Source organism: Neltuma alba, unplaced genomic scaffold (assembly GCF_004799145.2).
Source record: "Neltuma alba isolate B1F8T4 unplaced genomic scaffold, ASM479914v2 tig00002374_pilon, whole genome shotgun sequence".
NCBI lineage: Eukaryota > Viridiplantae > Streptophyta > Magnoliopsida > Fabales > Fabaceae > Neltuma > Neltuma alba.
In genome coordinates this window covers 626,416-654,129 of record NW_021632837.1, presented here as the reverse complement: position 1 = coordinate 654,129, position 27,714 = coordinate 626,416, and the positions used below count along the sequence as shown (strand labels likewise).

Sequence of the window (27,714 nt, the reverse complement as noted above, 5' to 3'; positions counted from 1 at the left end):
ACCAAGTGATTGCAAGCTTGAAATGAATAAAAAATTACTCTTTATTTTTCCTCTAATTTTCTTTTGTCTTCAATCTCTTGCATTTCCTTTATTTTGCAACAAAATATGGTTACATAGATATATGGAAGTCGATTGTTTAATTAATCATACCGATAGAATGGTTTGTTTGTTTATATTTTTTACTCTTTAAAAACCTGAAATCATTTTTAAATAAACATATTAATTTTTAACAGACATAATTATCCCTTCACTTGCAATTTCACAAGCGAATTCGGATTGGAAAATGAGGAGATCCAATACAGTTAAATTTCGGAAAATATAAAAAGCTATTAAAGTAGAACTTACTCAGTAGATTACTTGTTTAGTTGATGTTTAGTTGATAACTTCTTAAAAAGTCATACTCCTCCGGTCCTTATTATAAGACCCCATTTGACTTTTTATTTGGTCCTAATTATAAGACTCCAATCCATTTTGTCTCTTATATTTATGCATTTTTTCCAAGATAATCCTTCTAATATGATAGTTTTAGCCAATATACTTAATTAGCAAGGATATTTTAGGAATGATAACACTTATTTATTATAAATAACCAACTTAACTTACTTCCTTAATCTCCTCAAATAAGTCAATTGGGTCTTATAATTAGGACCGGAGGAGTACTAATTTTTTAATTTAATGAATAATTAATACCTTCTTTTTTTTGATGAAATGAATAATTAATGCTAATTTCATTATTTTTGGGCTGTTTAAGATCTTCACCCTAGGATGAATCAAACGACACCACAAGTCCGCATTCGCGAGACCTCGCTGCTGTGCTGGATGCTAGGTAAATTTATGAATTGCAAAGGCAATGAGTCGCTACGCTAAGCACTTGTTACACGCGTCCTTCCAAACCTATCACCTCTCATAACACCCGGTTAAAAGGGCTAGGGTTCGTTGGAGAGTATAATACCTGACCCACTGCAAGCTTCTGGAAGTGGTAATTCTCACTCTCTGGTAGTGAAAGCCCTACACTGCAACTTGGCAAGGCCCTTTCGGCGGGATCCGGAGATTCGCGTACTTCAGTTTCTTTCGTTCAAGGTACATGTTTCCTGTTATATGGCCTGAGCTTTCTGAAATCAAGGAGTATTGTTCATTTCCGGCTTGCATTTGCCTTATGCACTTCCTCATCTACCCATTGCTGTCTGATTGAGGCGCCGTGAAAAAACTGTGCTGTTGGATTTCCATGCTTGGTTTGTTTTCCCTCCCTCTTCTGCTCTGTCTTCACCTTTATTTGACGGAGTTTTATTGTCCATTCAGGTGACCTGATTCGAGTCCCCGTGATGGCGGTATGTTGCTTACTCCCAACTGTTTCATTATTTTCTGATTACTCATGTTATATTTCCTTTCTTAATCATTCATGCGGTAATTGATATAGGTCGAGAAAATTTTCAAAGATGAAGCCAGTGAAGAAAAAGGAGAGCGGGCCAGGATGGTAGGCTTTTTAAGTTTGCAGCAGTGGCTTCTAAATTGAATTAGCAACTTCTGTTAACTTAATTACCATTTATTTTGCGGTTTTTTTTTTTTTTTGCTTATTTTTGATAGGCATCCTTTGTTGGTGCCATGGCAATAGCTGACTTGGTCAAGACAACTCTAGGGCCGAAGGGAATGGTAAAACATCTCTTGTTTATTTCACTGGTTGAATATCCTGTTTCGTAAATAAATATTTTTTTCTCTAACAATTAATGTATCTTGAACTTCATGATTGTAGGATAAAATTTTACAGTCAACAGGCAGAGGACGTGAAGTCACTGTCACTAATGATGGCGCAACTATCCTGAAATCCCTCCATATTGATAACCCAGCCGCTAAAGTTCTCGTGGGTATCCTTGTATTTATATGTTGTTTTATTCTGATGGCCAGTGATGCAGTTGGTTTTGGGGCTTTTTCATTGCTATCCAAGCATATTGTCATAAGATAATAATCCTTAATGAGGGCCTAGACATATCAAAAGTACAAGATGATGAAGTTGGTGATGGAACAACTTCTGTTGTTGTGTTGGCTGGGGAGCTTTTGAGGGAGGCAGAGAAGTTGGTCGCAGCAAAAATTCATCCGATGACAATAATATCAGGTTCATTTATTTGATTCACTCTGTTGATCTTGTTGCCCTTATGATGCTAATCTTGATTTTGTGTTTTCAATTGGACAACCATTTGGTTGTACCTTCATTGGCTTGCATTCTATCAGAATGTTAGGCTGTATTCCATTATTAAGTAAAAGTGTTTCGTAAAGTACTTTAGTAAGTTACTACACTCATAAGGAAATCAATTTTTCTTTTGTCCATCGTTAATTTTCATTTGACATATTAGACCTCTATTGGGTGTCTAATGCACTTCAATTTACCTTTGAGTGTGACGTATTGGTATGCATGACAAAGTTTCCCCTTGTCCTGCATCTTCCGTTAAGATCTTTGCTTCATTTAAAACTATTGCGATGACATGCATATTTTCTTTTTGGTATTTTGCCGTTTGCGCGTTACATTGGCCTGTTCACTGTTAATGAAGGCTTCCTGTCACCATTCATGGTGCTTGCTCTTAATTGTTTTTCCATTTTACATCAGAACTATGGATTAGTCGATTACTAGACGTCTACAAGTAGCCCTTGGTGCATGCAATTTATCAACTACTTTGATCTGTGTAGTTGTTCTGTCTCCCTGCTCTTTTTAAACTCCACTATTTATTCTGAGGGGTTCAGCATGAGTGCTTTTATCTTTCCCCTTGGTATTCTGTGTTTTACTTTGACTTCATGAAATTATTGTGAGTTTTTTATCAGTTATTCTGTAGTGATGTTTTTGTGATTGGTTATGACTTATGACAGCCTGTGGTGTCATTGGTTGTGTTCAGGTTTCCGAATGGCAGCTGAATGTGCTTGCAATGCTTTGTTGCAGAAGGTTGTGGATAACAAAGCTGATGCTGGTACATGTCTTTAGCTGTAACACTTTGTTTCAACTTATCGTCTTATAAGAATTTATTGCTATCCACCATTGGTGGAGCTAATAGTTAGAAGTATGATATTTAGCCAATCTGTTAGTGTTGTTCAGAAGTTAAAGAAGTCGGAGTTGCACCTCTGGTGGTATGAAAGGAAATATATAGATGTGATCGGCATACTTGAATTGTTATGATTTTCTCTATCACACTTCTTTTCAGTCTGTGATTTTTCTGTTAGCATATTTAAAGAATCCATTATCACTTATCATAGCATAAGCAATTCATGGCTGATGTTAATGGACTTGACATCCTCTATTTATGTTCATCCTGTGAGCTCGGGAAGAACAATTTGGAGGCATTGATTCACTACTATGCTTGTGATGCTGTGCCAAGTCCCCGAATCCAAATTCTGAGAAGATTTTCTTGGATTTTTAATGGCTAACTCGTATAATTGTTGGATTGTGCAGAAAAATTCAGGTCAGACTTGATGAATATTGCAATGACTACTTTGAGTTCCAAAATTCTCTCGCAGGACAAAGAACACTTTGCCAATCTTGCCGTGGATGCAGTAATGAGACTAAAGGTGAAATATGGATTTGTTTTCATTTTGTAACTTGTTTCTAGGTGCTTAGATAAAAGTAACTCTTAATTTCCAGGTCTCAGAGATTGTCTTTGTAGTTGAGTGTATTGCTAGCTCTGCCCAGAGATGCATCTAGGGCTCTAGGCACTTGTAGGAAACAAGGGGATTTTTTTTTGGAATCTGTGGTAAATAGTCATATTCTTTCATGTAAGACATGGGACATCCTGTTATGTTGCACGTGACTTTGAAATGCGTTTTGCTTAGTTAGAAGGAAAAATCTGTTTGTCTTTAGCTATAGGCGCTGAAGGGTGCTGGTGTATTTTGACACGATATTCCCATCCGATTAATTTCTTGCTTCAACCAAGCCTACACCAGCAGATCATGAATAACTCATACAACATGATTTATTTTTACTTAGCATGCATTAAGTGTATTTCTTGGTTCTAAACGCAAGGAAGATTTTCATTTATTTTTGTAATTATGCATTTGTGTACACTATGCATGATGCGGTCATATGGTTGTGCTTCAAGAATGTTAGATAAGCTGTGTTATGAACAGTGGTTCTCCTGTGTTTGAAGGAGTTCTTACAATGACATATATGTCTTACCATGTTTCATTTTGCTCATTCGCGTTTTTATTTCTCTGTGTCTCATTTTCATTTTATTGTTCTAAAATGCAGGGAAGTACTAATTTGGAAGCTATCCAGATTATAAAGAAACCTGGAGGATCACTAAAGGATTCGTTTTTAGATGAAGGGTAGGGTTACGAGTTACAAGTCATTAGTGAGAGAAATTGTAACGTATTGTTTCACTCGGTGTGTTTAGATTGCTATCCCTTTTGGGGACATCGCATCTCTATGATGTTGCATTACAAAATGATTAACTTTAGTACTTTCTGTCAAAATGAAACATAAGTATCATTACTTTTGTATATTATTTATTAATTAGTAATATTAATTTTCCTTGCAGCATTGTAGGTCAAAATTATTCTTATCCAAAATTGATGTTCTTTGCCTGTACAGGTTTATTCTTGACAAGAAAATTGGTATTGGACAACCTAAACGCATAGAAAATGCGAATATATTGGTGGCAAATACTGCCATGGACACTGACAAAGTGAAGATTTATGGAGCTCGTGTTCGTGTTGATTCAATGGCTAGGGTTGCTGAGATTGAAGGCGCTGAGAAGGAGAAGATGAGAGAAAAGGTGCAGAAGATTATAGCTCATGGTATCAATTGTTTTGTCAACAGACAGTTGATTTACAATTTTCCAGAGGAACTCTTTGCCGATGCTGGAATATTGGCAATTGAGCATGCTGATTTTGATGGTATTGAGCGCCTGGCTTTGGTAACTGGTGGTGAAATTGCGTCAACCTTTGACAATCCGGAGTCTGTTAAGCTTGGACACTGCAAGCTTATTGAGGAGATTATGATTGGTGAGGATAAGCTGATTCACTTTTCTGGTGTTGCAATGGGGCAAGCATGTACAATAGTCTTGAGAGGTGCTAGGTACTTATCTCCTATTAATTTTTTAAAGTTTACAGTTCTACCTGCATTTTTATCTGATCAGTTGTTTATTGTAGTTTTTTGAGTTTATCTGAGTTTGAGTATTTGAATATTGAGTGTTTTGTTTACTAGTTTGGCAACTTGGGAACTTCATGAATCTTTGTATGTTATATTACATAATATGAATTTCGTGGTCATGATGATCTTTTAGGTACTTGCTGTGCTGTTTCATGAAAGTTTCTCCTCTATGAGCCTATGCACTTTTTTATTATGTTCCGATGGTTTGTGATAAGCTACGTATTGCTGATGCATCTCACCCTTATATTTATACATAGCTTTCTTTGGTATTATCAAGATTAATAATGAAGATTGGATCTTATGATTGATTTGATCAATGCACTGTGAGCTGGAATGTGTAACTGTATTTTAAGATGGAGTTTTCATTATACATTTCACTATCTTTTCTAAGATTTGATTGAATATTCTGTTTTTTGGCATATTATTCTAGGTTTGAATTCTTTTTTTAATTTGTGGCAGCCACCATGTACTGGATGAAGCTGAAAGGTCATTGCATGATGCCTTATGTGTGCTATCCCAGACTGTTAATGACAGCAGAGTTTTGCTTGGTGGGGGATGGCCTGAGATGGTGATGGCAAAAGAGGTAGATGAATTAGCCAGGAGAACTCCTGGAAAGAAGTCTCTAGCAATCGAGGCGTTCTCCAGGGCACTTTTGGCTATCCCAACAATCATTGCTGATAATGCTGGTTTGGACAGTGCTGAGTTGATTTCTCAGCTGCGAGCAGAGCACCACAAGGAAGAATGTAATGCTGGAATTGATGTCATCTCTGGCTCTGTAAGTACTAAAATTGTGAGCTGGGTTGCTATGTGAGATATATATAAGCATTTTTATTTACATGGTGGTAAAGTAAATCAGCCTTTTTTCTTGCATCCATTTCCTGTTTCTTTCTCTATGATACCTGAAGGATGTCTTGAAAATCGTTTTTGGCATCCTGCATCGCATGCCAAATTTTGATGGTCTGATTTGTAAGTTGTGCTATTTTCTGTTTTTAGAATATCATATTTTATTTGCCTTCAAGAAATACCAGTTTCTTCAGACAGTGGGGAGAGGCCATATATGCGTACAAGGGAATGTACGTTATGGGGGTCCTCTCTCCTGTTTTTCTACCCTCTCTTTTCTCTCTCTCTTCACAATCACTTTAGAGCTTTTTTAATACTCTCTTTTCTTCCAGTCTTAACAATCGCTTTAGAGGCCGTCTCTAGTGGATAGAGCTTTATGTTTTATTGTTGGCATTTTGATCTTTAGTTGGAACAGTAGGTGACCGTAGTTCTGCTTCTAAAGGCATGCTTTTGTCATAAGCTTAATATGCATAATGTGTATTTTTATAGTTTTATTTTCCTTCTTGAATTATTGTTTATAGATGAGAATGAAAATAAAAGGCTCTTTAGTCCACTTGCATGTGGCTTCTTGTGACATTCAAATATGTTTTAATTAGCTCTAGAGATATCTAGTATTTGTATTGTTTCAGAGTGTGAAAATGGTACACGGGATTGTTTTACATATTCATCCAATGGGCTGCAAGTTTGACGTCTGTTTTTGTTTGAACTGCTTTGATTTGTTTTGCATTTCTGCAAAGGTCGGTGACATGGCTCAGCTGGGGATATCTGAATCATTCAAAGTCAAGCAGGCGGTATTGCTATCGGCAACTGAGGCAGCTGAGATGATCCTTAGAGTTGATGAGATCATCACCTGTGCTCCAAGGAGGAGGGAAGACAGAATGTGAAAATCTATTTAGCATGTACGAAGAGTTGGTTGTAACATTTTTATCTGGCATATTCTAAGGAGTTATTGTAATGTTTTGTTTTGGACTATGGGCATTGCGATACTGATATGGTGGTTAAGCTAAATCCGAAGAACTGACAAGCAATGCCATGTGATGTCGAAAGTTGTTAGGTGGGGCCGAGTACTGTCTTTTTCCCCCTGGCCTTTCAGCAGAACTTGCTCCTGCCTATGCAAAATATTGAGTTAGAGTGAAGTCGAGGATTTATTCTTGATTGTTATAGCTGGGATTTGAAAAGCCCTCCAAGCTCCGGTGATATGCTAAGATTGCGTGATTTCTTGGAAGGCGATGGATTTGAAACTCATGATAGTCAGTCAATTCATTTCAAACTTGTTTTTCCCTCTTATATTTTGCAATTAGTTTGATTTGTTGTGAATTCCACCGATAACATGATTCCATCGAAACGTACTTGTAAGCCGCCACTATTAAGATCGGAGAACAGAGATTAATGAAGAGAAATTTTCGCAAAAAATCAATGTATTTCGATGATCTAGTATTTAGCACTGAATTAAACTGATTAGCCTTGCAAGGCGAGGAAGTAACTCATTTTTTTAAAATAAATATTAAAACATGCAAAGCAAAGTATATTAAGGGTCCATGAGAGGAGGGGGGAGGAAGAATTTTAATAAGCTTGATTTAATAAGTTAAAAAAGTAGGGTTAAAATTTTTTAATTAATCTTTATTTCTTTTTTATATTACTTTATTTTAATTAAAATTTTAAAACTTTATTTCTTCAATATTTTAAATGAAGTTCATTAGAAGTTTCCTTCCCCTCCCCTCTCTTTTATTTCCCTCATACCAAATAGTACCTAACTAGAACTTGATGGGACTTTCTTTTAGGGAGCCTCATGTCTGTGAGGGAGCATCTTTATCTCTAACGGGATGAGTTTCCCTCTCTCAGATGGTCTTAGCTAACGTATTGAGTGTTATCACCTTCTCTTTAGAGCCTGTTTGGCTTGAAGGGAGGATGGGGGAGAAGGGAGGGGTGGGGGAGGTTTTATTCTCATCTTATTTGGTTTGATTAAAAACAAAGAAAGGAAAGGATATTTAATGATCTCTTATTTGGTTTAAGAGAGGGAAGTAAGAGATAATAATAATCAATTTATTATTTTATCTTTACATATTAGTTTATATCTTTCATTGATATATTGTATAAATTAATTTACATCTTAATTTAAATTATATAATTTAATGAAAATTCAGTCTTATCGTATTAATATGTGCATTAAAAAATTGGCACAGTAATTTTTTATTCTAATTAATGTAATAATATATTTGAAATAATCAAATTAACAAATTTTATATGCTCTAAAAAAAATTGAAATTTTATTCTCTTTAGGCTATACTTTTTTCAGCTTTAAAATATATTTAATAAATAATATATTTATAAAAATTAATTTTATAATATTATAATTTTTTATTTAAAATTTTATAAATTATAAGATATATATTATATAAAAATATTTCTCTCTTTCAAATACTGTATAATTTTATATTTTGCATGCAATACGGGTTTTTTCAAACACACACGATTAATGGATCATATTAATTTACAACCTGTGGAATTATCTATTCCTTCAAATCTTAGGAAACATATTTGTTGGGAGAAAATTTTTTTGCTTTAAGCTTTCAAGGGAATATCCGAAGAGGGATACATGAAACTCCGAAATTTGAACTAGAGGCTAGAGCGGCTCTGGGATCTCAAATCTCAATACCCACTTTGTATTAGCTAAGTAATTTGGGCTTAAGCCCACATTTGTCAGGATGCCAAACAAATATGTCTCATTTCTTTTCCCTCTTTCTTCAATTAGAAGTATTTGAATGGAAACTAAATTATGATGTTAAAATTTAAAATAAGTATGTAAAAAGAATTTTGTTTTAAACTTACATAAAAATATTTTTTTAAAATGCTTTTGATCTCTTCTCCTTTCTTTTTTTTTTTGTACAGCTTTTGATTTCTTTCAAACACTCTTTAAGACGGTGTTTGGGTAGTTTTAAAAAGCATATGAAATAAGTAATATGAGAGATCGTGAAAGCATTTTTATGGCAAACACCCGCTATTGTCTTTTTCCCGTCACGGCATACCAACACGCCTGTGAGGAATTCCTGGCCTGTCCTGATTCATATCCTTCTTGTCGCACGGCAACTAATCCGATAATAGCAGTTCTTCGTAAATTAAAGCCAAAGGTTCCAGCCTTGCTCAAGCAGCTTTAGATGGCGGGTGGATCGGAGTTTAATCCTGCTCTTGTTTTCTCTCATAAGTTTCCTGAGGTCTCTGGTCTCTCCTTATTCTTGTCCCCTTCAGTTTTGTGCTGTTTCTTTTCGGCGTAACACATGGGCCCTTGTGCCTCCCCTCTTCTCTTTCCCACTTTTTTTTTTGGCACACCACCTGATTGTTCAAGAAAAAAAAAAAAGACGATATATTCAAGCTCACTGCGGTCCATTAGAATAGAAATGTTGACGGGTACTGCCTGAAATATTTATGTGCGGAATTTCTTTTACTGTTGGTTTTTGGTTTTCCTTCACGCCTAATTCTAGAGTTTTATTGGCATCTTGATTCTGCGAACGGATTGGACCACAGACTACATACTCCTATACTGAAAGGTAAACCTGCTGTGAATTAAGTTTTGCATACTAATTTGTTGAAGTTATCTTTACTTCATGAGTTTAATGCGCTAGAAACTATAAAACGTATCAACCCTTTTGAAGTAGATGTTTGCTTTGCATACTTTGAACAGAGATGCGGCACTTTATGCGTTAGGCGTCGGAGCATGTGCATGGGATGCCGTGGATGCGGATGAGCTTAAATATGTTTACCATAAAGATGGTCAGAAGTATATTAAGGTATTGTTATTTTATAAGGTAATGTTGATCAATGTTGAAGTTATTAAAGTATATTAAGGTATTGTTATTTTCACCTTTAACATTTGCAGGTATTGTGAACAACTCATTTCTATTTGGGCAGTCTCAATTGCCATAGACTAGCAAAATATTTTGATAAAAAGATTGCGAGATGGTCTTCAAATTTATGGATACCACTTGACCCTGCATTTCCTTCTTCCTAGGTATTGCCTACTTTTGCCGCTCTTTTTTCACTTGGAACAGTGCCAAGTGCTGGTCTCCCTGGCCTGCAGTGAGTTCCTGTTTTTAATATATTGCTGCTACCCTTTGAATGTGTAATCCCTTCTCAATTGTATACTCTAATCATACTGCTATTGGTGACCCCTTCTAGTTTACTGACAGAAAAACTTAATTCCTGACAGATATGATCCGCGTCTTCTGCTGCACGGACAACAGCACATAGAATTGTACAAGCCATTTCCTTCCAGCGGTCATGTAAAGCTTCTGATGAAAATTTGTATTTTATACATCTATATATGCCATCCTTATGTTCTCTTATGACTACGAACGATGTGTTTGGTATCTTACTAATTGGTATCTGATTATTTATATAATAAAATCCCACTAATTTCACCCCTTCCAAACGAGCCTATAATTTGATAATCTACGGCAGTATTTCTTTTTCTTTCTTTCTTTTTTTTTTTCACCATGCAAAGGTTGATTTTTTAATGACATTTTCTGTCTTGTTCTGTTTAGATAGAATAATGATATTGCGTAATCGTTGCAGATACTCAATAAACCCAGTCTTGCTGGACTACATGATAAAGGTTCAATTACGATAGACAGGCTTTTATATATATTTGTTTCTTGTGAAATTTCAGATCCTCGTAAAACGTGTATTCTATGCCAACGATTTTCCTGTCACTCTTGCATAATTGCTTCATAAAAAGAAAAAAGAAAACAATCTTACGGCTTCAATTTCAGGCAAAGCAGCCATATTGGAGATTGAAACAAAAAGTTATGACAAAGAGTCTGGTGATTTATTATGCATGAACAGGTAAAACATTCTAAAACATCTAATTTGATATTTCTTGCCATCATACTCAATTAGCATACTGCTTGCAGGATGACTGCTTTCCTGCGTGGTGCTGGGGGCTTCTCAAAGTCGTCTAATTTATTTTCTTACTCCAATTACCCTGCCGACCAGGTTTCAGTTGTGGAATTTCCAGAAAGTCAACCTTTTTCAGTATTTGAAGATCGCACCAACCCATCTCAGGCATAGAAATCATTCTTTTCATATTGTTTGAACTGAATTGGCTTATTCTTTACCCCTATTTTGGCTACAACCTTCCTTCACTGATTGTGCTCTCGTCCTCTTTATGACATATTTGGAATGAAACTTATGATCTGCTCAACTTTTGGACAAACATGCATTATATTAAACCAATCATATTACACCATTAGGTGATCTGGTGCTCCCACTTCAGTATTTATGCTTTTTGTTCGTACAGTCTCCATTATCGTGACAGCTTTTTTAGGCATTCACGTTGCTTAGGGTGCATTTAATAAACTGAGAGTCCAGTGCTGAAAATTGCTAGGTTAGATTTGTGTTTTTGATTCCTTTTTTGTCCTTTTGTCAAAAAGTCACGAGCTATAGCTATAAAATTGTCAGGGTTCATCCCTAACGTGGAAGACAGTTGAGGCTTTGCAAAGAGCCATTTTTCTTTGGGCAGCTTTTAAAGAATTCATTGAGTAAAGTGGCGATGTGCTTTAAGTTATGCATTATGCCCGTCAGCAGGGTGTTAATGTGTTTACCTTAACCATTGCTGCTTGGGTCTAATTGATACGTTTACATACTAGGTCTTATTCTTTAATGTCAATTCCTTCAAGTTATCTGCTACCTGCTTTCTGCAGGCATTGCTTTACAGACTATCTGGTGATTACAATCCGCTTCATTCAGATCCCATGATTGCAAAGGTTGCAGGGTTAGTACTGCCATCCTGTTCTCTAAATGCCTGTGAAATATTAAATACTAGAATTTCCAATTAGACTGTAGGTGGGTTTGTTGAACTTGGCGTATGTTTCCTTTCTTTAGCCATGGAATATGATTGGACATTCTTTGCAAAAGCAGTGTGGCATCTTATTTCAGCCAAATAGAGTTTATCCTTGTCTGAAGCCAGGAAAGAGGAATGCTTATATGGAATTTTATTAAACTGATGGGGTCTTTTAAGGATATAACAAATGAGGGTTACTTAGCAAATTAGCTTTGTATGACATGCATCTGTTTCTTACTATGTTTTCTCTATATTTACATTCTACATATGGATTCAGTTATATCGAGGTTGGCTTGCTTCTAATTTTTCCCCTTTTCTTGTTGCCAAAGATTCTCACAGCCAATATTGCATGGGCTGTGCACACTGGGCTTTGCTGTTAGGGCAATCATCAAATGCATATGTAGAGGAGATTCGGAGAGGATAAAAAGGATATCAGGCCGTTTTCTTCTGCATGTGTACCCTGGCGAAACTTTATATACTGAAATGTGGCTTGAAGGTTTGAGGTAGGCTCAGTAATTTCCACATTAATAGAGGGATCTATCTGGAGGTAGATCTGAGGTGGTATTTGAAAAATTGCAGGGTTTTATATCGGACAAAGGTGAAAGAGCGAAAGCGTACAGTCCTTTCTGGCTACGTTGATCTGAATGGTTTGACTCCGTCGCTGTAAAGGACTCTCGTTGCGTGTAAGCAAGAAGGTACTCGTAATTATTATTCCCGGAAGATGTATTAAATATTTCAATTATCAATAAGTCCTTGCTATGACTATCACCTGCAAAAAGGGATCGAGCTAGTGGGACCACTTTATTTCCAGTTTTCGAGTGATCTGGTATTTCTCACCTTTTAGTCACAGTAACTTAATTGGAATACACGGGCTTGTCCTCGCTGGTTAGGATTATGACAGTATGTCATTTTTTATCTGATTGAATAGGCTAAAACCAAAATAGCTGACGAGCGACAATATGATTTGAGCATACTTTGCTCTTGAGTCTTGTGGATTGAAAAAAATAATGTTGGAAGTGCTTTCTCTTGAGTAGTGCTTGATTTGGCTAAAATTTATCGAGTCTTGTGTATTAATTCAATAGCAATAGAGGATGGGATGCGTAAATTCCTAATCCCGTTATAATCCATATTTTTTTACTGTTAAATTTACACACACAGAACGTCTCCTTTCAAAAGTGAGTTATTAGAATTCAGACGTTCTAGTGTTTTAATCTCTTCCATGGTTCAAAACTATTGTAATTAATATATTTAAAAAACAACATACTAATTCAGATAAAATAACACCTATCTATGTTAATTGTGAAGATAATTTGTTGGGGATTATAACCTCTAAGTAACATCACACCTCAGGTTATTTCCTTACTTTTGCCACTTGAGTTTTGGGTGACAATTTTGAAGACTATTTGAGAATTATTTTAAATCAAATGATGCTATCAAATATAATTTTTTAAATTTATATATTATCATAATTGATGTATAATATTTTGTCAACATATTGAATATTAATTAAATCAAATCTATATAGTTAGTATGATTGTTCTAAAAATAAATGGATTTAGATGACTACTAAGACAGATAGATATGATAAGAGATAGAATTTTGGGAGAATTAGAATGAGGTTCTGAAAATAATTACAAAATAAGTTTTAAAAATTTATTTTTTTATTTTGGAATTTGTTATTACAGAATATTTAGATTGTTATTAGGATTTTTTAGTAATTATTTTTCTTTCTTGAGATCTCATTATAATTCTCCTAAAAAAATTTTGCTAACTACATTATAATATGTTAAATTTTCATTATTCGAAGCTGTTATGATAAAATAAAATTAAAAACTAATAAATTGGTGACATGAATCGCGTTATGAATTAATGTACTAATTTTAAACAAAATACATATAAGATATTGACAAAATAACATATATTAATTAATATTATTTTCAGTTCTAATTATAAAATCTTGTTTGTAAACCGAAGATAGTATTAACGGTTCTGTCTTTTTTTTTTTTTGGTCTAAGATATTTATGGATTCTAAAACTGACTAGTGACTGTATTAGAGGGTTCCCATAACAATTAAATTACGCAAGTGATAACATACTTCAGAATTATTTCAGTTTCGCAGCACAGATGACAGAACTATTGTAATACTGCACAGATGACAGAACTATTGTAATACTATCTCTAGTTCTAATTATAAGATTTGATTTATAGTTTACAACTGGAAATTAGCAAACGAAATTAAAATCACCAATTCATTTTTACAAGCGAAATCATGTTAAATTAGATATAATTTGAATAAAATTTGCTATTTATAGTTGCCGGCTTAATTCCACTCTTGACCATATCAATTTTTTTTTTTTTACTATGTTGAATTTAAATACACATCCGAACGTGCCATCGTTTTAATTTTATTTTGAATTTAAGTAAAACATTTCCCTATATGGAAGGATTTAAACTATAATTTTTACCTCCACGCACCATATTTTTACTACTTTAAGTTGGACTTAATTGACCATTTTGTACACGTTGAAGATCGAAGAGTATGGTATGAAGAGATAACCGTCCCGATTGGCCGGAAAAAAAAAGAAAAAGGAAAAGAAGACAACTCTCCTCGCTTGATGCGGGTCAAAATACCATTTAAACATATTAATTCATCCCCATACGATTTATTAAACCATTAACCACGTCACGAAAGTTGAGAGTTGAGAGGGGATTGCTTTTTCAAAATGTTGGACGAGAGCGAAGCTGCGAGTACAGTGGAGGGACCTCGGTTGAAGCACGTTATGCCTACCGCCGCTCATCACCTGCTCTCGGATGTCCCCGAGGTTGCTCCTTCCGAGTTGTACGATACTGTCCAGAGTTTGCCTACGAACGCCGTCAAGGACTTGTTGTCCCAAGAGGTGCATTCGAAGTCGAGTTCTATTATCGATATTGTTCACTCTAATTTTGTGTAATTTTTGTGTTTGTGGAGGAATTTAAAGTTGATCCAGTATGTTAGGCAGCGCTAGACGGTTCCGAGCTTTCTATAGTTTTCAAGGAATAATGAAGGAATTTGTGGTGGTGGTCGTATATTGCTAATAAATTTCCTATCATTATGTATGTTTATATGGCAGTCAGATTGCTTCACAGAGTTCTATTAATGCCATGTGGTTTTTCGTACATTCTGGAGCCTGGGTTATTTGTTCAGAATATCAAACCTGTTGATAATAGACGTGATTCAGTTGATCATATCAAGTATTTTGCTGATCATATCAATGGTGCTTAAGAATGGAAATCGCTCATGGCATCATGAAACTTGAGTTCCAGATGCTTGTAAAATATTGTCACGCCTTTCTTGTAATGTATAATGTTGCAGATATGTGCTCGCTGCATCTTTCGGCTGTTTGGGGTCCAAGGGCGCATCTATTCATGCTCCCTGCTTTCATCTTCAACCATGAGTTGTATTATTGGAGGATCAACTGATTTAGACAGAGATACGATGGATAGTTGTTTTAGAAAATGTGAAAACCTAAGTAGTTCCAAAGAACCCAAATGTGATGCTACGCTTTGCAGCCTTTGTTTAGGGATCCTGCAGTTCAGATTTTCCCGTGACACAAGGCCTCTATTGAAAAAGAATACTCCTGATGCTATGGCTGTCTTAATTGCTGACACGGTTAGGAAAGATGGCCATCAGATTGATAGCTTTTCCCTTGAAGTTTCTGTACCACCTGTTATCCTTGAAAATGAGAATGGAATTCAGTAAGAATCTATTCATGCTGATGAGCACTATGCACGAGAAAAGAAATAATCATTCTTTCCTCTCCCAAAGCAAACTCTACATTTGGTTAAACTGCTATCTTCTTATCTGTTGAACATGAATGGAAATAAGTTCTCTTCTTAAACTTTCGTAGGTCATACATGAGAACGAAATATGGAGCTGAGCCTTGGTTCCAAGAAAAGTTACATTTTGGACGTGTGTCTACAAAGGACGCATTAAAGTTTTCAATAGTTTATCCTCTTGAAAATCTTCTTGTAAGTGAATTATTTTATCTATTCTATTTTCTAATTTGAAGTCCCAGAATTAGATTTTATGCATTAATTTTTTGAACATCTATATCTTTAGTATTAGCAAGGAAATGATTACCTTCTTTTTTCGTATAGGATTTATGTTTCTTCCAATAATCCTTTACAGAATTGAAGTTTTGTAGGGCTATAAATCAAGTATGAACTCCTTCCGTATCCGTTTGACATATGGCCACTCTAACTCATCAAAAGAGGCTAGAAAGTGTTCAGATGGTGATAAGAGTTGCAAGAGAATAAGAACAGGCATGTCTAAATTTCTGCCATCCTTTATCAATTTGTTTGTCGTTTGTGCTGATGATTTTTTTCATTGAGATAATGGAATTTTCTCCAGGGCTTTTTTAATTATTGATTTTCTTTTGTGTATTCTCCTGCTATCCCAAAGAGTCCTTTGTTGAGGTGGGCTACTGTGAACACTTCATTGGATTTCTAATTCCAGTTTATTGACACAATTGAAGCCACTGGCACATTCACTCATAGGCCTCAACTAGTAGCACTTTTAGGGATTAAGGGTGGAAATCTTGGTGCTGAGAATCATGAGTAGTCTGTGTTAATCATTTTTATTTGTTAGTTATAGCATATTAGCATTATGTAAGATATACTGTTGAGAAACAGAACAAGACTAAGACATTTTAGTAATATAAGATGCCCTGTACTGTTTAAGCAGGTTGGTCTCTTCACCTCAATAGCTAGCTTTTAGAAGAAGGTCCTTCATCCCATTGAGTGCCCATCAATTGATATTAGAACCTAGTAGTCAACAGTTTTGGTGAAGGCTACCTATGATGGTTTCTAGCTGGCAAGAAAATTGAGTGAAGGATCACCTGGTGAAGAGTTGGGACCATTAGGAAAGTTGAGTAGAAGTGTCACTAATTAATGAGTCAGACGATGTAGGTATTGCGACATGGACTCTCCAAAGGGGTCAAACGATGGAACTAAGGCAGGGTTCTCCATCCTACTTAGATGCCCATCAATTTTCATAGCTCTATTTGACTTCATTTATGGTTTCATGATCGTGTCTAAAGTTCATAAGAATTCTCAATTTTGTTTCCTTTTAGCTATTCTCCAAGACCAACATGTGCCGGAATTATTTGTAGGTGTGGACAACAGAGTGGGTGTTGCCTATGATTCCATGGTTTCTCACAGTGAATGCTCAGATTCTTTCAAAGTTGAATCCAATCCAGTTGGAGAAAAGCCTTACAATAGTATGCTAGAAAATGAGTCCTCTGAGTCCTGCGGCATGGTTCTAGAAAAGGTATGTCAAATTTATTCCTTTGTTATGGCCAAATCTTTGTGAATTTGGTTTACTGTGTGTTCATGATAATTTTTAGTTTCATTATTTCCCATTAAATTTAGTTTTACCATATCACTTGCTGGCTCATATGGTGAGTCCCTTGTGAGATTATTGAGGGAATTGTGTTTGTGCTGTTGTTCATGGTAAAAGGAGGTTCAGAGCCTTTGATGGCTGCCCTTATTCATCTATGTCTAAAATTGTATAGTATTTGTTACTAACTTTTCTTGCTTTCTAGGTAATTGAACCTTGCCATTTTACAGTCTGTTGCTACAGAGCACCCATCTATTTTGGTGGAAGATACCTGAAGGTAATCAAGTAGTTGGTACTCTCCTTTTCCCTTTCTAGGACTTGCTGCGTATCATCTGTGGATGATATATATTTTAAAATAATCGTGTGGATGAATTGGGCCTTTTTAAAGCTAAGGATAGGCCAAGGCTGGACTTATTGCTTTTGCAACTTGAAATTGATGCTGTTATTTCCATGGCAGTATTCGCGGAATGTGAGTCAAACACGCTGGATCATTGATGATGAAAGAATGGGGGAAGCATCTGTCGAGGTACTGCCTAGCCTCACAAATTGTTGTTGTGATCCTTCCTTTTGATTGGGGAAGCTCATGACGTATACCTATTTTGTAGGAAATCATTGGGGGAAACATCCTTCAAAAGTGCCATGGTGATAGCTATAAGTTTCATGCTGCTGGCAGAGAAGATATTGACGTACTAGAGATCTGTTGCACATGCTATCCTTTCTAACTCTTATGGTGAATGAACTTCCATGTCTCTGACCTGTAACTATTCATCCAGGTCCGAATGTTGGGTCCAGGCAGGCCATTTCTTGTTGAGGTGCAAAATGCACGACTCGTCCCATCTGATCTTCTTGTAAAGAATATAGAGAAATTGATAAATAACTTGGAAAATAAACTGGTAATATTGTAGCTCTATTTTTGGTGTATGCTAATATGCCAATTGTCTTAGTTGTCACCGAGTATTATAACAAATGCTTCTGTAGGTTAGCGTGAAAAATCTGAAGTTGGTTGGCAGCCATGGTTGGAATCTTATGCGTGAAGGAGAGGCAGAGAAACAGGTCTTGCAGTGTTCTTCTAACTGGATATTAGTTATAGTCCATGTTTTATGGTTTTCATCATTTCATGTATCATGCCTTTGACTTTAATTATTACAATATTTGTTAATTACACAGAAGCAATATGCTGCTTTAGTGTGGATTTCTCGTCCTCTGAATGATGAAGATTTGCAATCTGTGTCTTCACTCAAGGATTTGGTGAGTTTTTATGCTGGTTCTGTTTTGTGTACTGGCAAACATCACATCATTGCAGTTCTTGTTTCTGGTTTGCTTGTGATCAATATTCTAGTGGGTGATGACCAATTTGTCTTAGGGGTTCAATATTAGCGTGATGGAGAATCATGACTGTCCAACTTTGTTGGCTCTGGAATTTGTGGTTTGTTATGGTGGCTGACTGTACTGCCATAACCAAGGTCCTACTTGGAGGCATTACCTAAAAGTAGTGTGTGAATTTTGAAGTTGTAGTCGGATTTCTCTTCTGATATTAGATTTTGCGCAAATGCTAGGGTATCTATCAATGTTATGATAGTCAAACTGGTCACTGAACCTGTCAAAATAGTGGTTCAAGGTTCATTGATTGGATTATGGCCAAACCATGCTCAAACTGGTCGTAATTAAATTGATATGTTTTGCATATTAAAATATTAATTAGGGAACAAAACAATCAATAATAAGTAATATCTTTTACGGCTTAATATTTAAATTTAAAAAGATTCATATAACCAAAGAAATAGAGATCCATATTTATATATAATCGCAAAATTAATTTATTATATATATATATATAACAAATAAATAATTATCATAATATTTATCTTATTAGTTATTAAGCTGAGGTTCTTTGAGCCCCAAACGAAACCAGATTCATTAAAATAGTTCTCTAGTCGACCTATGCAGATATATGGAATGATGACTAGTGGAGAGACTTCTTCCTCTTGGCTTCTTTTAACTAATTTAGGCGTCTTCTACCAAGACAGATAGGGCCACGGCAAAGAACCATGCCAGGTCAGTAAGAGGCAATCTTGTCACCAAGGAGGCTAGTAGAGTTGCTTGCCATCAAACATACTGGCAAGGCAAAGAAAGGATCTAAACAAGGCGTTTCAGCTAATGAAGGATGAAATGGAGGAGATGGTGATGAGAGCACGGAGGAGGAGGCAGAGGAGGGTGGGGTGGATGATGACGGAGGAAGGGGAGGAGGAAGATGACAGAGAGAGCAGGGAAGTCACAAGAGTCTGTGTAATAAGTGACACATTTTTCTTCTGCGAGGACATCCTAGAGGTTGAGGGGTGGTCCATGTAGTGGCTTTGACATGGCTGATGATGGCTCTTTGTGGCTGACGAGAGAGACAGAGAGAGTTGCTAACTTGTAGAGTCGAGGAAGAACTCCCAAATGTGCTAACATGGATGAAGAAAATACACCATTTAAAGCCTCAAAAGTGCCAAAAATTATCTGTTGGAACAACAAAGGCCCACATTGATCAAAGAGACGAAAGCAAAGACGAGTGTGGTCTCTGTAGAGGAAAAGTAGAGACGGTATAAGTTGCATTCACAGCCTAGGCTTCTAATCAGCTCAAGGTCCATAAGTTTATTTAGAATGGTTCGCTGTGACTGGCCCCTTTTTTTTTTTTTTTTGGGTCTTTGATTCAGTTTTCTTTTAGTCTTGTTTTCTTTTGTCTTGTTCCAGATCAGACTAAGTTCTGGTTTGCCAGTTTTCTGATTGGACCAGCTGGTTTTAATAGCATTGGTATCTGTTGGCTTTCCCATATGTCTTTTGCTAGTTGAATGAAATCTGGGATTCGATAGGTTGTTGCTATGGAAGGTTTTAAGATATTCTGTGAGAATTTCACTGTCTCTAACATTACTGAGAATAGCAGCACTTCATCAAAGTTTTGTAACTGGAGCTTCTTATCTAGTCATGAGGATTGATTATGGTACAACTTTGAAGAGAATCTTGTTTCTTTTCTTTTTTTTCCCACTTTGAGTGAAAGAGAATTATGTTTCTTAAATGGCTTTTGCTTGTTATTAAATGAAATAGCATGAACACCGAGTCATGATTCTATTACACATTCGTCAATTGAATTCTGCGAAGTTGTTATTAGAATAACAGTAAGAATGTCATCCAAGATAGAGGGGATAACATGAGCACCCTGTCCTGTTCTGGGTGTGCTGTTTTCAAGCAGAAATTGCAGAGTGACTAGCACATGAGAAATTCGAACATACTAGATTGAACTTTCTCAGCTCTTTTTGATGATTTGGTGGAGCTTTGGCTAAGGGATATGTCTCTTTCTGTGCAGAAAATATTGCAGAGGACACCAATAAGAGTGTTACATCGTCGCAGTCCTTTAGAGCGTGAAAAGATTATTCACTGGTATAATCCTTTTATATTTAATTTTTGCATGTCATCAACATAATCAAAGCTATATTGCAATTACTAACTAGAATGTCCCATATTCTCAAATTTTAGGATGACAATAGAAACGGTCGCTGGAAGTTCCCAGTATTTTCTTTTGCATTTGTGCACACAGGTATTCTCTTCATGGAGTAAAACATTGTTCTACTAAGTCGAATTGAAGTTAATCTCTATGCCGTTTTTACTGGCTATACCCACAAGTCCATGCTGTGAAAAATGGAGGAGACTTCCTTTTTTGAAATTAGAGCACTTCATTTGGTTGAAAAGAATGGTCTGAAGAGAGGGTCCAAGCTTTTTTTCCTAGTTTATTTAATATTTTCTATTTCTGTGGAGGGAAAATAATCATAATAAAGCGTAACTGATGTTTGATTGCAGGCTGGAACCTACATCAAAGAATTTGTTCATGGAGATCTTGGACGCACACAACCGAGGTAAGTCTTTATCCATTTCTCCTCTGTACTTGTTTATAAAGACTTGGGACAGAAGATCCCGTACAGCCATTGTTTGCTTTGCTTTGCAGTATTGGATCGATTTTGGGCTGTAGAGCTGAAATTTTACAGCTTGATGTCACAAATGTCAAAATGGACTGTTTCCTTCCTTCATAAGGCTCTGTGCCTGCCTTCTGGTTAAAGGGACGAATCTAGCGCAGTGGTAATTTGAACAGCATTCAAGTAACACGTCCACAAACCGTACCCTCTGGTTTCATCCATCAAACCAGGGTTCCGATTGATAAGATTGAAATTGTGTTTATTATGCCATTGTAGTTTATATTTAATCATTATTATCTTTTTGAAAAAATTACAAGTTATTTCCGTTTGATAAGATTGACTTTTGTATTTTGATCGGTTATTCACAATAGAGAATCTAGCAGACTTTTTTTTCGTTTTTTCTTTTTGGGAAAAAAGTAGCTGATGTTCAAGTCATGCGAAAATAACCGTGGCTCCGTTTTGCTCTGTTCGCAGCCGATTTTCACTGTTGGTTCATGATTTACATTGAAAAATCTCATGGTTTTGAAGACAAGGTCCGAACTATTTAACCTGTAACTGAAAATAACTTGGCCTGTATGTCGAAAGATGTCTACACGGCAAAAGAAATAAATTTTTATTACAAGCTGAAGTAGAACGATTTGGAATCAAATTCATGTTTATGATATAATGGGCAATAAAACTTTAAAAGCCACATGTTTGACTAGAAACTTATCCGAAACTACAACACGTCCCTGAAATATTTTTCCCCCTCGAGTGATATTAAAAAAAAAATTTACATATGAATAAAAACTTTAGTGAGCACTATCCTACGGGGTGTGGTTAGGAAAATACAAACATCTAGAAAATAAATCCCCAGAACGGGGTGTGTTTGTTTCCTTGTACGGCTAAAAGAGGAGGAACGAGATACTCTGGAGCATGTATTCAAAGGAAATTATGTCTTAATTTATAATTCTCGTCTGGTTGGCCGCTACTCAGTCCAATGCGCGTCTAACATTTTTGCCATGAAAGCGTAGCGGTCAGCAGCCTCATCAATCTGAGGATAACAAATTCAGCTTGTCAGCTTAAAATATAACTAAACGGGAGAGAAAGCGAAGCCAACCTCGAATCATAATTTATTACCATTTTCTGCGTTGGTCGGCCTGCCCCATGTCCAGCCTTGCATTCAATGCGACCTATTATAGGGTTTACCTGGGGGCTTCTTTCTATGCTCGTACAGAGAACATGCTGCATGGTCTGTATGATAACACGACGTATTAAGAAAATCGTGAATTTGAGGAAGAGTTTGTTATAACTTCTTTGAAGCTTGCAACATGACTTCAATAAAAGGACAAGGGGCTGATGAAGACTTACCGCCAGTAGCTTCAAAGAGTGCAATGGGACAACACGATCATCATGATCAGCTGTCAACAGCATGGTTGATGGGTACTGAATTGACTTATCAGGATTCTCTTCCCATGGTCTCCGCACATTATGCAATGGCGAGTACCTGAAATGCAGGGTTAAAGGTTAAATACATTATATGCATCAAGGTAAACAATAATAATTCATTTTTCATGATTTGGCTAAATGTAATAAGTTCAGGTATGGCAGCAACAGCAGCCGACTAAATGGATATCAGCTCAGCCATGCAACAAGATCAAGATATATCATGTTAGAATAAACCTTACTTGATGAGCCAGTGAAACTCTTCCTCCTTGTCCGAGCAGCCATAATCTGAGGTCCAAGCATGACCTGTATCAACCATACATCAATATGTGACATGTGCTAAAAAGAACTAAAAACTACCAGGGACAGCAGATCCAAACCAACCTATGGTGAACTTGTGAAATCGCAGCATATCCATAACTCCCACATGTGCCAGTGCGCAGCCAAAAAGATCAGGTCTCTGGATGTAGGGGGAAGAAACAAAATTAACGTGAATGGAGGGCTCAATAAAAGAGGCCTGCATGGGCTGAATGGCAAGATCCAAACCTAAAGGTCCTAGGTGCAAATCCCCATGAATAGGACAACCGGGAAAAAGAGGAGAAAACAAGGCGAGTTAGACCTGATTTATGCAAGCCCCTACTAGAAGTCCACCATTGCTTCCACCTTCAATGCATAACTTACTGGGTTTGGTATAACCAGCAGATACAAGGTATTCAGCTGCAGAAATAAAATCATTAAAGCAATTTTGCTTTTTAGCAAGGGAGCCTGCTTTATGCCATTCCTCCCCATATTCTCCACCACCACGTATATTTGCTATGCAGAAAACAGCACCTAGATGTCTCGTGAGCACAATGCGACTGACACTAAAAGATGGAGTAAGACTGATGTTAAAACCGCCATATCCATACAATAAACAAGGATGTGAGCCATCCAAAACAATATTTTCTCTGGCAACAATGAAAATTGGGATCTTGGTACCATCCTTGCTGGGCACAAAAACCTGAAATGTGGGCATGTCACGTCAGAAATTTTAAGTGACAGCAAGTAACAAATTTCATGGGATAACCATGCCTCTATACATACAGAATACTGAGATATTCAAGAACTTAATTTATTCGAAACTGTATATAACAGCATATATATAAGCACCAGTTGGGGACAATTTTTTTACCTGGTTGACATGAAACTCAGAGCGGTCAAACCCAGGGACAATAATTTCACGAAATATCTTCATATGAGGAACCTCATTTTCCAAATTGCACTGATATATGATACCAGGAGTTAAGAAGCTTGTGAAGCCTATGAAAACCACAGTATCTTCTCGCCGTGCAGAAATTCCAAAAACTGTGCCAATGTCAATTGGCAGTTGATGGAGCAAGGAACCTGTTTTTAAGTCTCTCACTTGCAGAACATACTTCACATCACTCAAGTAGCTCACAATCATTTGGTTACCATTTACAGCACATGCTGACTCGAGTACATCATTTTCAGACTCTGGGAGAACATCAGTCCATACAGTCGGTTCTTTCGAATCAACTTGAACTAGTTTATATTTTGAAGCATCTTTATTTGTCAGAAAAGTAAATACACTGTCATCATTTGCAATGGCTTGATACTGTGCATCAAAATTATCAATAAGCTTGACAAAGGGGAGTAGAGCATTTTCATTCCTAAGACTTGCCAGCCCATTGGGAAGAGCAGTCATGTCGCAGTAGTAAAATTTGTTAACTGGATCACACCCTTCTTCAATATAAAGAAGTACGTACTGAAGTGCCAACAAAGAAGAGTGCTTCAGTGTCACATAAAATTTGAGAATATATGCATCTAATATCCATTGTGAGCTTTGTTCCACTATTCTACATGACGAAGGAAAATATTACACCTATCATCATGCCTTCATTTCCGAAGCCATAAAACTAACCAAGTAATCATACATTCAAATTACAGCTTTTAAATCATAATGGACAAAATAGTTGTTTTCCTAAAAGTACGTAGATTAGAACATAAATAGTGGAGCAACAACGTACAATGCATAATTTCTATGCAATGAATTACATGAGTTTAGTAAACATCACAAGAGCATAAGAAAATGGCAGTCAATTTTACTATTTCAAGTAATATAGAAAAATATAGAATATGTCACATATGTCTAGAGCAATGGCAAACATAGAGCACCTTTCCATCATCAGTAACACTTGCTCCGAACATATATTTAGGGTTTTCAGGATCTCTCCAGCAAAGGATATCTTCTGATTGATCAGTACCCAAAAAATGATAATAGAGCTCATGATAAAGGTTAGAATTTGTCTCAGTCCCAGCATCTACCACTTCTCCATCTCTACAGTGTAAATTAAACATTGTCATCAATTTGATTTTTCAATGAAGAAAGCACGCAGTAAATCCTACCAGCATCATAATGGATGAGTTAGTTAAAAGGTATTTATAAAACAATAAAAATTACATTATTCAAGACAAAGCAAATTCATCGCTCTGATTGGCAATCAGATGGCAAGCAGTTAGGATGACGAGTTCCCCTGTTTTACCTTCTCTAGTTTTTATTTGCTAAATTCTCCCACATTTTAACAGGCAGAAGTGACAATCAGAAGTTTCAAGCCTACATCCAGTTTCCTACTTTTCGGAAAAAATGCGAGGATAGGACATCACTTACTTGGGAGCTGGATAGCGACTGTAAAAGAAACCTTTGCTATCATGCGTCCAGCTTATAGAAGAAAACTTGACCTGAAAACATGGTATTAATAGCTGTAAATGGTTCATTTCTGTACTCATCTATCTTTCTACAGCGACAAACTGTGACACTCACCCATGATAAAATATCAGGCTCGGTATTCTTGTCCTCAATACGCATTACCTTTATCGTCACCCAATCACTACCACTTGAACTAAGGCCATAAGCCAAATATTTTGCATCCTCGCTCGCCGAAAGTGTGCTTAACGAGACAGTTCCATCTTCACTGAGGACATTGGGATCAAGCAAAACCACTGGTTCTCCCTCCAAAGTATCCTGAAAAGTTACAGAAGACCACGACCATGAAATGAAGAAGCTTAGAGTTACACAGGGAGGCCCAAAAAAGGCCTTAATGACCAAGCCAGATGCACAAATAGGCCATTATACCTGCACATAAAGGACGTCTTGTGGCTGAAGACCGGAATTATGGAAATAGAAGTACTTATTTGCCCGCCTAAAGGGAGGATGATATCGAGGATGGTCAAAGAGTTTTGTGATATTTTCACGAAGCTTCTCCCTAGCATCGCATAGCTGAAGCACGGAATCCGTCAATTTAACCTGCTTCTGTACAAACTCTTTGACTTCTTCCGCATCAGGATCCTCAAGCCTGTGCAAAGAATATATGACTTGACGATATTTACCTTAATCATTTTCAAACAAATGTACATAAATCACAAATACTACCGAGCTCACTATCTACCGAAACTAAACAAATGAACATACACAGCATTCATAACGCATCTTAGATAGTTTATGCGAAACGTTGACAGACGTAGAAGGATCCTTCATAAACCGATCAACGAATTGAGCAAAGAGACATAAGTAAATATGACGTAGGTACCATCTATAAGGATCGGCAATCTTAACGCCGTGGAAGTCATCGACGACAGACTCGTCTCTACGAGCAACAGGATAATGCAGAGGCTCGTCTAGGGCAAGAAGGGAGCCCATCCTTGGGGCTGACGACGACGAAGTGGGAGCAGAGAAAAACAGAGGAAGATTAGATTTGAATAAGAGGGAACGCTGACTGGGCAAGCGTTTGCGGGGCGTCCAAGAATGAAAGCCGCAGAAGCTTAATAGAGCGGGTTTATAAGTGCGCCGAGCAATTCGGGGAATCACGAAAAAGGTAGGTGAACTCACAACCTCGCGCGCGTGGCGACCGTATGAGAGCATAGTTACATGGTTTGTGTGCTGCTTTGCCCTCCCAAGCCCCTCAATGGGGGCGTTCCCTGAACAACGTCATCCTTGGATGTCGCCATTTTGAGTCCATCATGGCCCATACTATCTTGACTATGAATGAGCAGATAACGTTGTAAGCACCATCAGACAACTAATCCTGCCTGGAATATGCTCGCTTGGCTGCCAAAAAAATCACAGCTATGTGGAAGGAGGAATGGAAGACGACATGATTCCACCATCTTTTTATATTGGCGCACATTTAATAAAAAAAGAATTACAATGAGATCCAAGCAAAAAAAAAAAAAAATAAAAAACAAGGCTCAGAAGTTGTCATTCTCACTATTATTGGGACCTTTTAGTAATTATGTCTTTTCTGTGAGACTTGATTATAATTCTCCCTTTAATAAATTATTTTTTTATATTCTTATTTTAAAAAAGGGAAAATTGGTAAAAAAAAAATCTCTGTTTGAAAATTTAATTGGCTAAAAAGACTTGAATTTGAGCACGTGCAAGTAGGATTCGTGAGTGCAACATATCTTCCGTTGTGTGTAAATAACTTCCGTATTGATCATTGTTGCATATCATTGAAGATATGTTGCACACAGCAGAAGATATATCATAGTCATATCTATTCAAATTCAAATCTTTTTAACTAATTAAATTTTCATTCTGGGATTTTTTACCAATTTTTTCTTTAAAAAAGCCTACAGCTTCTATCTTGTTTATTACGCAAATCTCATGCTTTATTATTTTACTGTAGAATCTCATTCTGAAAGTTACGTCAATTTAAATAATAAAAATACGTTTTATGTGACAGAAAATGACACCAATGATTCAGCGAGCAATGGCCACGGCGGCAAGATGGAGGCTGGACCCTTGATGCACATAGAACAGGTAGAGTGATGACAATGAGCAGCAAAAGTACTCGAGATTTTACAGTTTTAACTAAAATAGTGGAACTAATACTCCTCCGGTCCTAAATATTAGGGGTGGATAAATTGTATTTCACTTGCTAATATATTAATATAAGAGTTGATTAACTAACTTGAATAGATTAAAAATTAGTTAAGTTAGTTATTTATAATAAATAGGTATTATTTTTTCTAAAATATAATTGTTAATCATATGTATTAGTTAGCCTTCAACATATGCAATCACTACAAGAACTACATTGAAAAAAATAAATAAATATAAAAGATAAAATGAATTAAGATATTATATTTATGACTAAATTAA

General features: G+C 36.4%; 4 protein-coding genes across 5 annotated transcripts; 3 read left to right on the top strand and 1 right to left on the bottom strand.

Moving 5' to 3' along the window:
• Positions 1 to 928: 928 nt before the first annotated feature.
• Positions 929 to 7,249, top strand: LOC114724103 (T-complex protein 1 subunit beta). Its single transcript, XM_028910399.1, has 12 exons — positions 929 to 1,080; positions 1,300 to 1,328; positions 1,418 to 1,474; positions 1,585 to 1,650; positions 1,751 to 1,862; positions 1,982 to 2,110; positions 2,883 to 2,954; positions 3,434 to 3,549; positions 4,226 to 4,302; positions 4,568 to 5,053; positions 5,588 to 5,903; positions 6,706 to 7,249. Exons 2-12 carry the CDS (start codon positions 1,323 to 1,325, stop codon positions 6,850 to 6,852), a joined length of 1,584 nt encoding a protein of 527 aa, XP_028766232.1. The 5' UTR covers positions 929 to 1,080; positions 1,300 to 1,322; the 3' UTR covers positions 6,853 to 7,249.
• A 1,734-nt stretch (positions 7,250 to 8,983) lies between these two features.
• On the top strand, positions 8,984 to 12,834 carry LOC114724441 (enoyl-CoA hydratase 2, peroxisomal). Its single transcript, XM_028910792.1, has 11 exons — positions 8,984 to 9,180; positions 9,491 to 9,513; positions 9,648 to 9,753; positions 9,975 to 10,042; positions 10,173 to 10,245; positions 10,538 to 10,577; positions 10,735 to 10,807; positions 10,876 to 11,026; positions 11,665 to 11,735; positions 12,134 to 12,307; positions 12,384 to 12,834. The coding sequence occupies exons 1-11, from the start codon at positions 9,124 to 9,126 to the stop codon at positions 12,469 to 12,471; spliced, it is 924 nt and encodes a 307-aa protein (XP_028766625.1). The 5' UTR covers positions 8,984 to 9,123; the 3' UTR covers positions 12,472 to 12,834.
• A 1,643-nt stretch (positions 12,835 to 14,477) lies between these two features.
• LOC114723156 (putative tRNA pseudouridine synthase Pus10) lies at positions 14,478 to 21,521 on the top strand. 2 transcript variants are annotated; one of them, XM_028909323.1, is made up of 15 exons: positions 14,478 to 14,701; positions 15,157 to 15,539; positions 15,692 to 15,812; positions 15,989 to 16,106; positions 16,955 to 17,112; positions 17,387 to 17,458; positions 17,639 to 17,707; positions 17,787 to 17,867; positions 17,955 to 18,074; positions 18,160 to 18,234; positions 18,349 to 18,429; positions 20,525 to 20,598; positions 20,695 to 20,755; positions 21,016 to 21,071; positions 21,161 to 21,521. In XM_028909323.1, the coding sequence occupies exons 1-15, from the start codon at positions 14,528 to 14,530 to the stop codon at positions 21,243 to 21,245; spliced, it is 1,728 nt and encodes a 575-aa protein (XP_028765156.1). In that variant the 5' UTR covers positions 14,478 to 14,527; the 3' UTR covers positions 21,246 to 21,521. The 2 variants fall into 2 exon arrangements, with proteins under 2 accessions (XP_028765156.1, XP_028765148.1); XM_028909315.1 differs by having other exon boundaries at positions 16,916 to 17,112.
• Positions 21,522 to 21,712: 191 nt separating this feature from the next.
• Positions 21,713 to 26,484, bottom strand: LOC114723605 (prolyl endopeptidase). The gene is made up of 12 exons (XM_028909803.1): positions 26,141 to 26,484; positions 25,687 to 25,906; positions 25,375 to 25,575; positions 25,222 to 25,292; positions 24,729 to 24,891; positions 23,725 to 24,318; positions 23,173 to 23,553; positions 22,938 to 23,013; positions 22,796 to 22,859; positions 22,479 to 22,614; positions 22,248 to 22,361; positions 21,713 to 22,161 (listed from the first exon to the last, which is right to left on the bottom strand). The coding sequence occupies exons 1-12, from the start codon at positions 26,470 to 26,472 to the stop codon at positions 22,096 to 22,098; spliced, it is 2,418 nt and encodes an 805-aa protein (XP_028765636.1). The 5' UTR covers positions 26,473 to 26,484; the 3' UTR covers positions 21,713 to 22,095.
• Between the last annotated feature and the right edge of the window lie 1,230 nt (positions 26,485 to 27,714).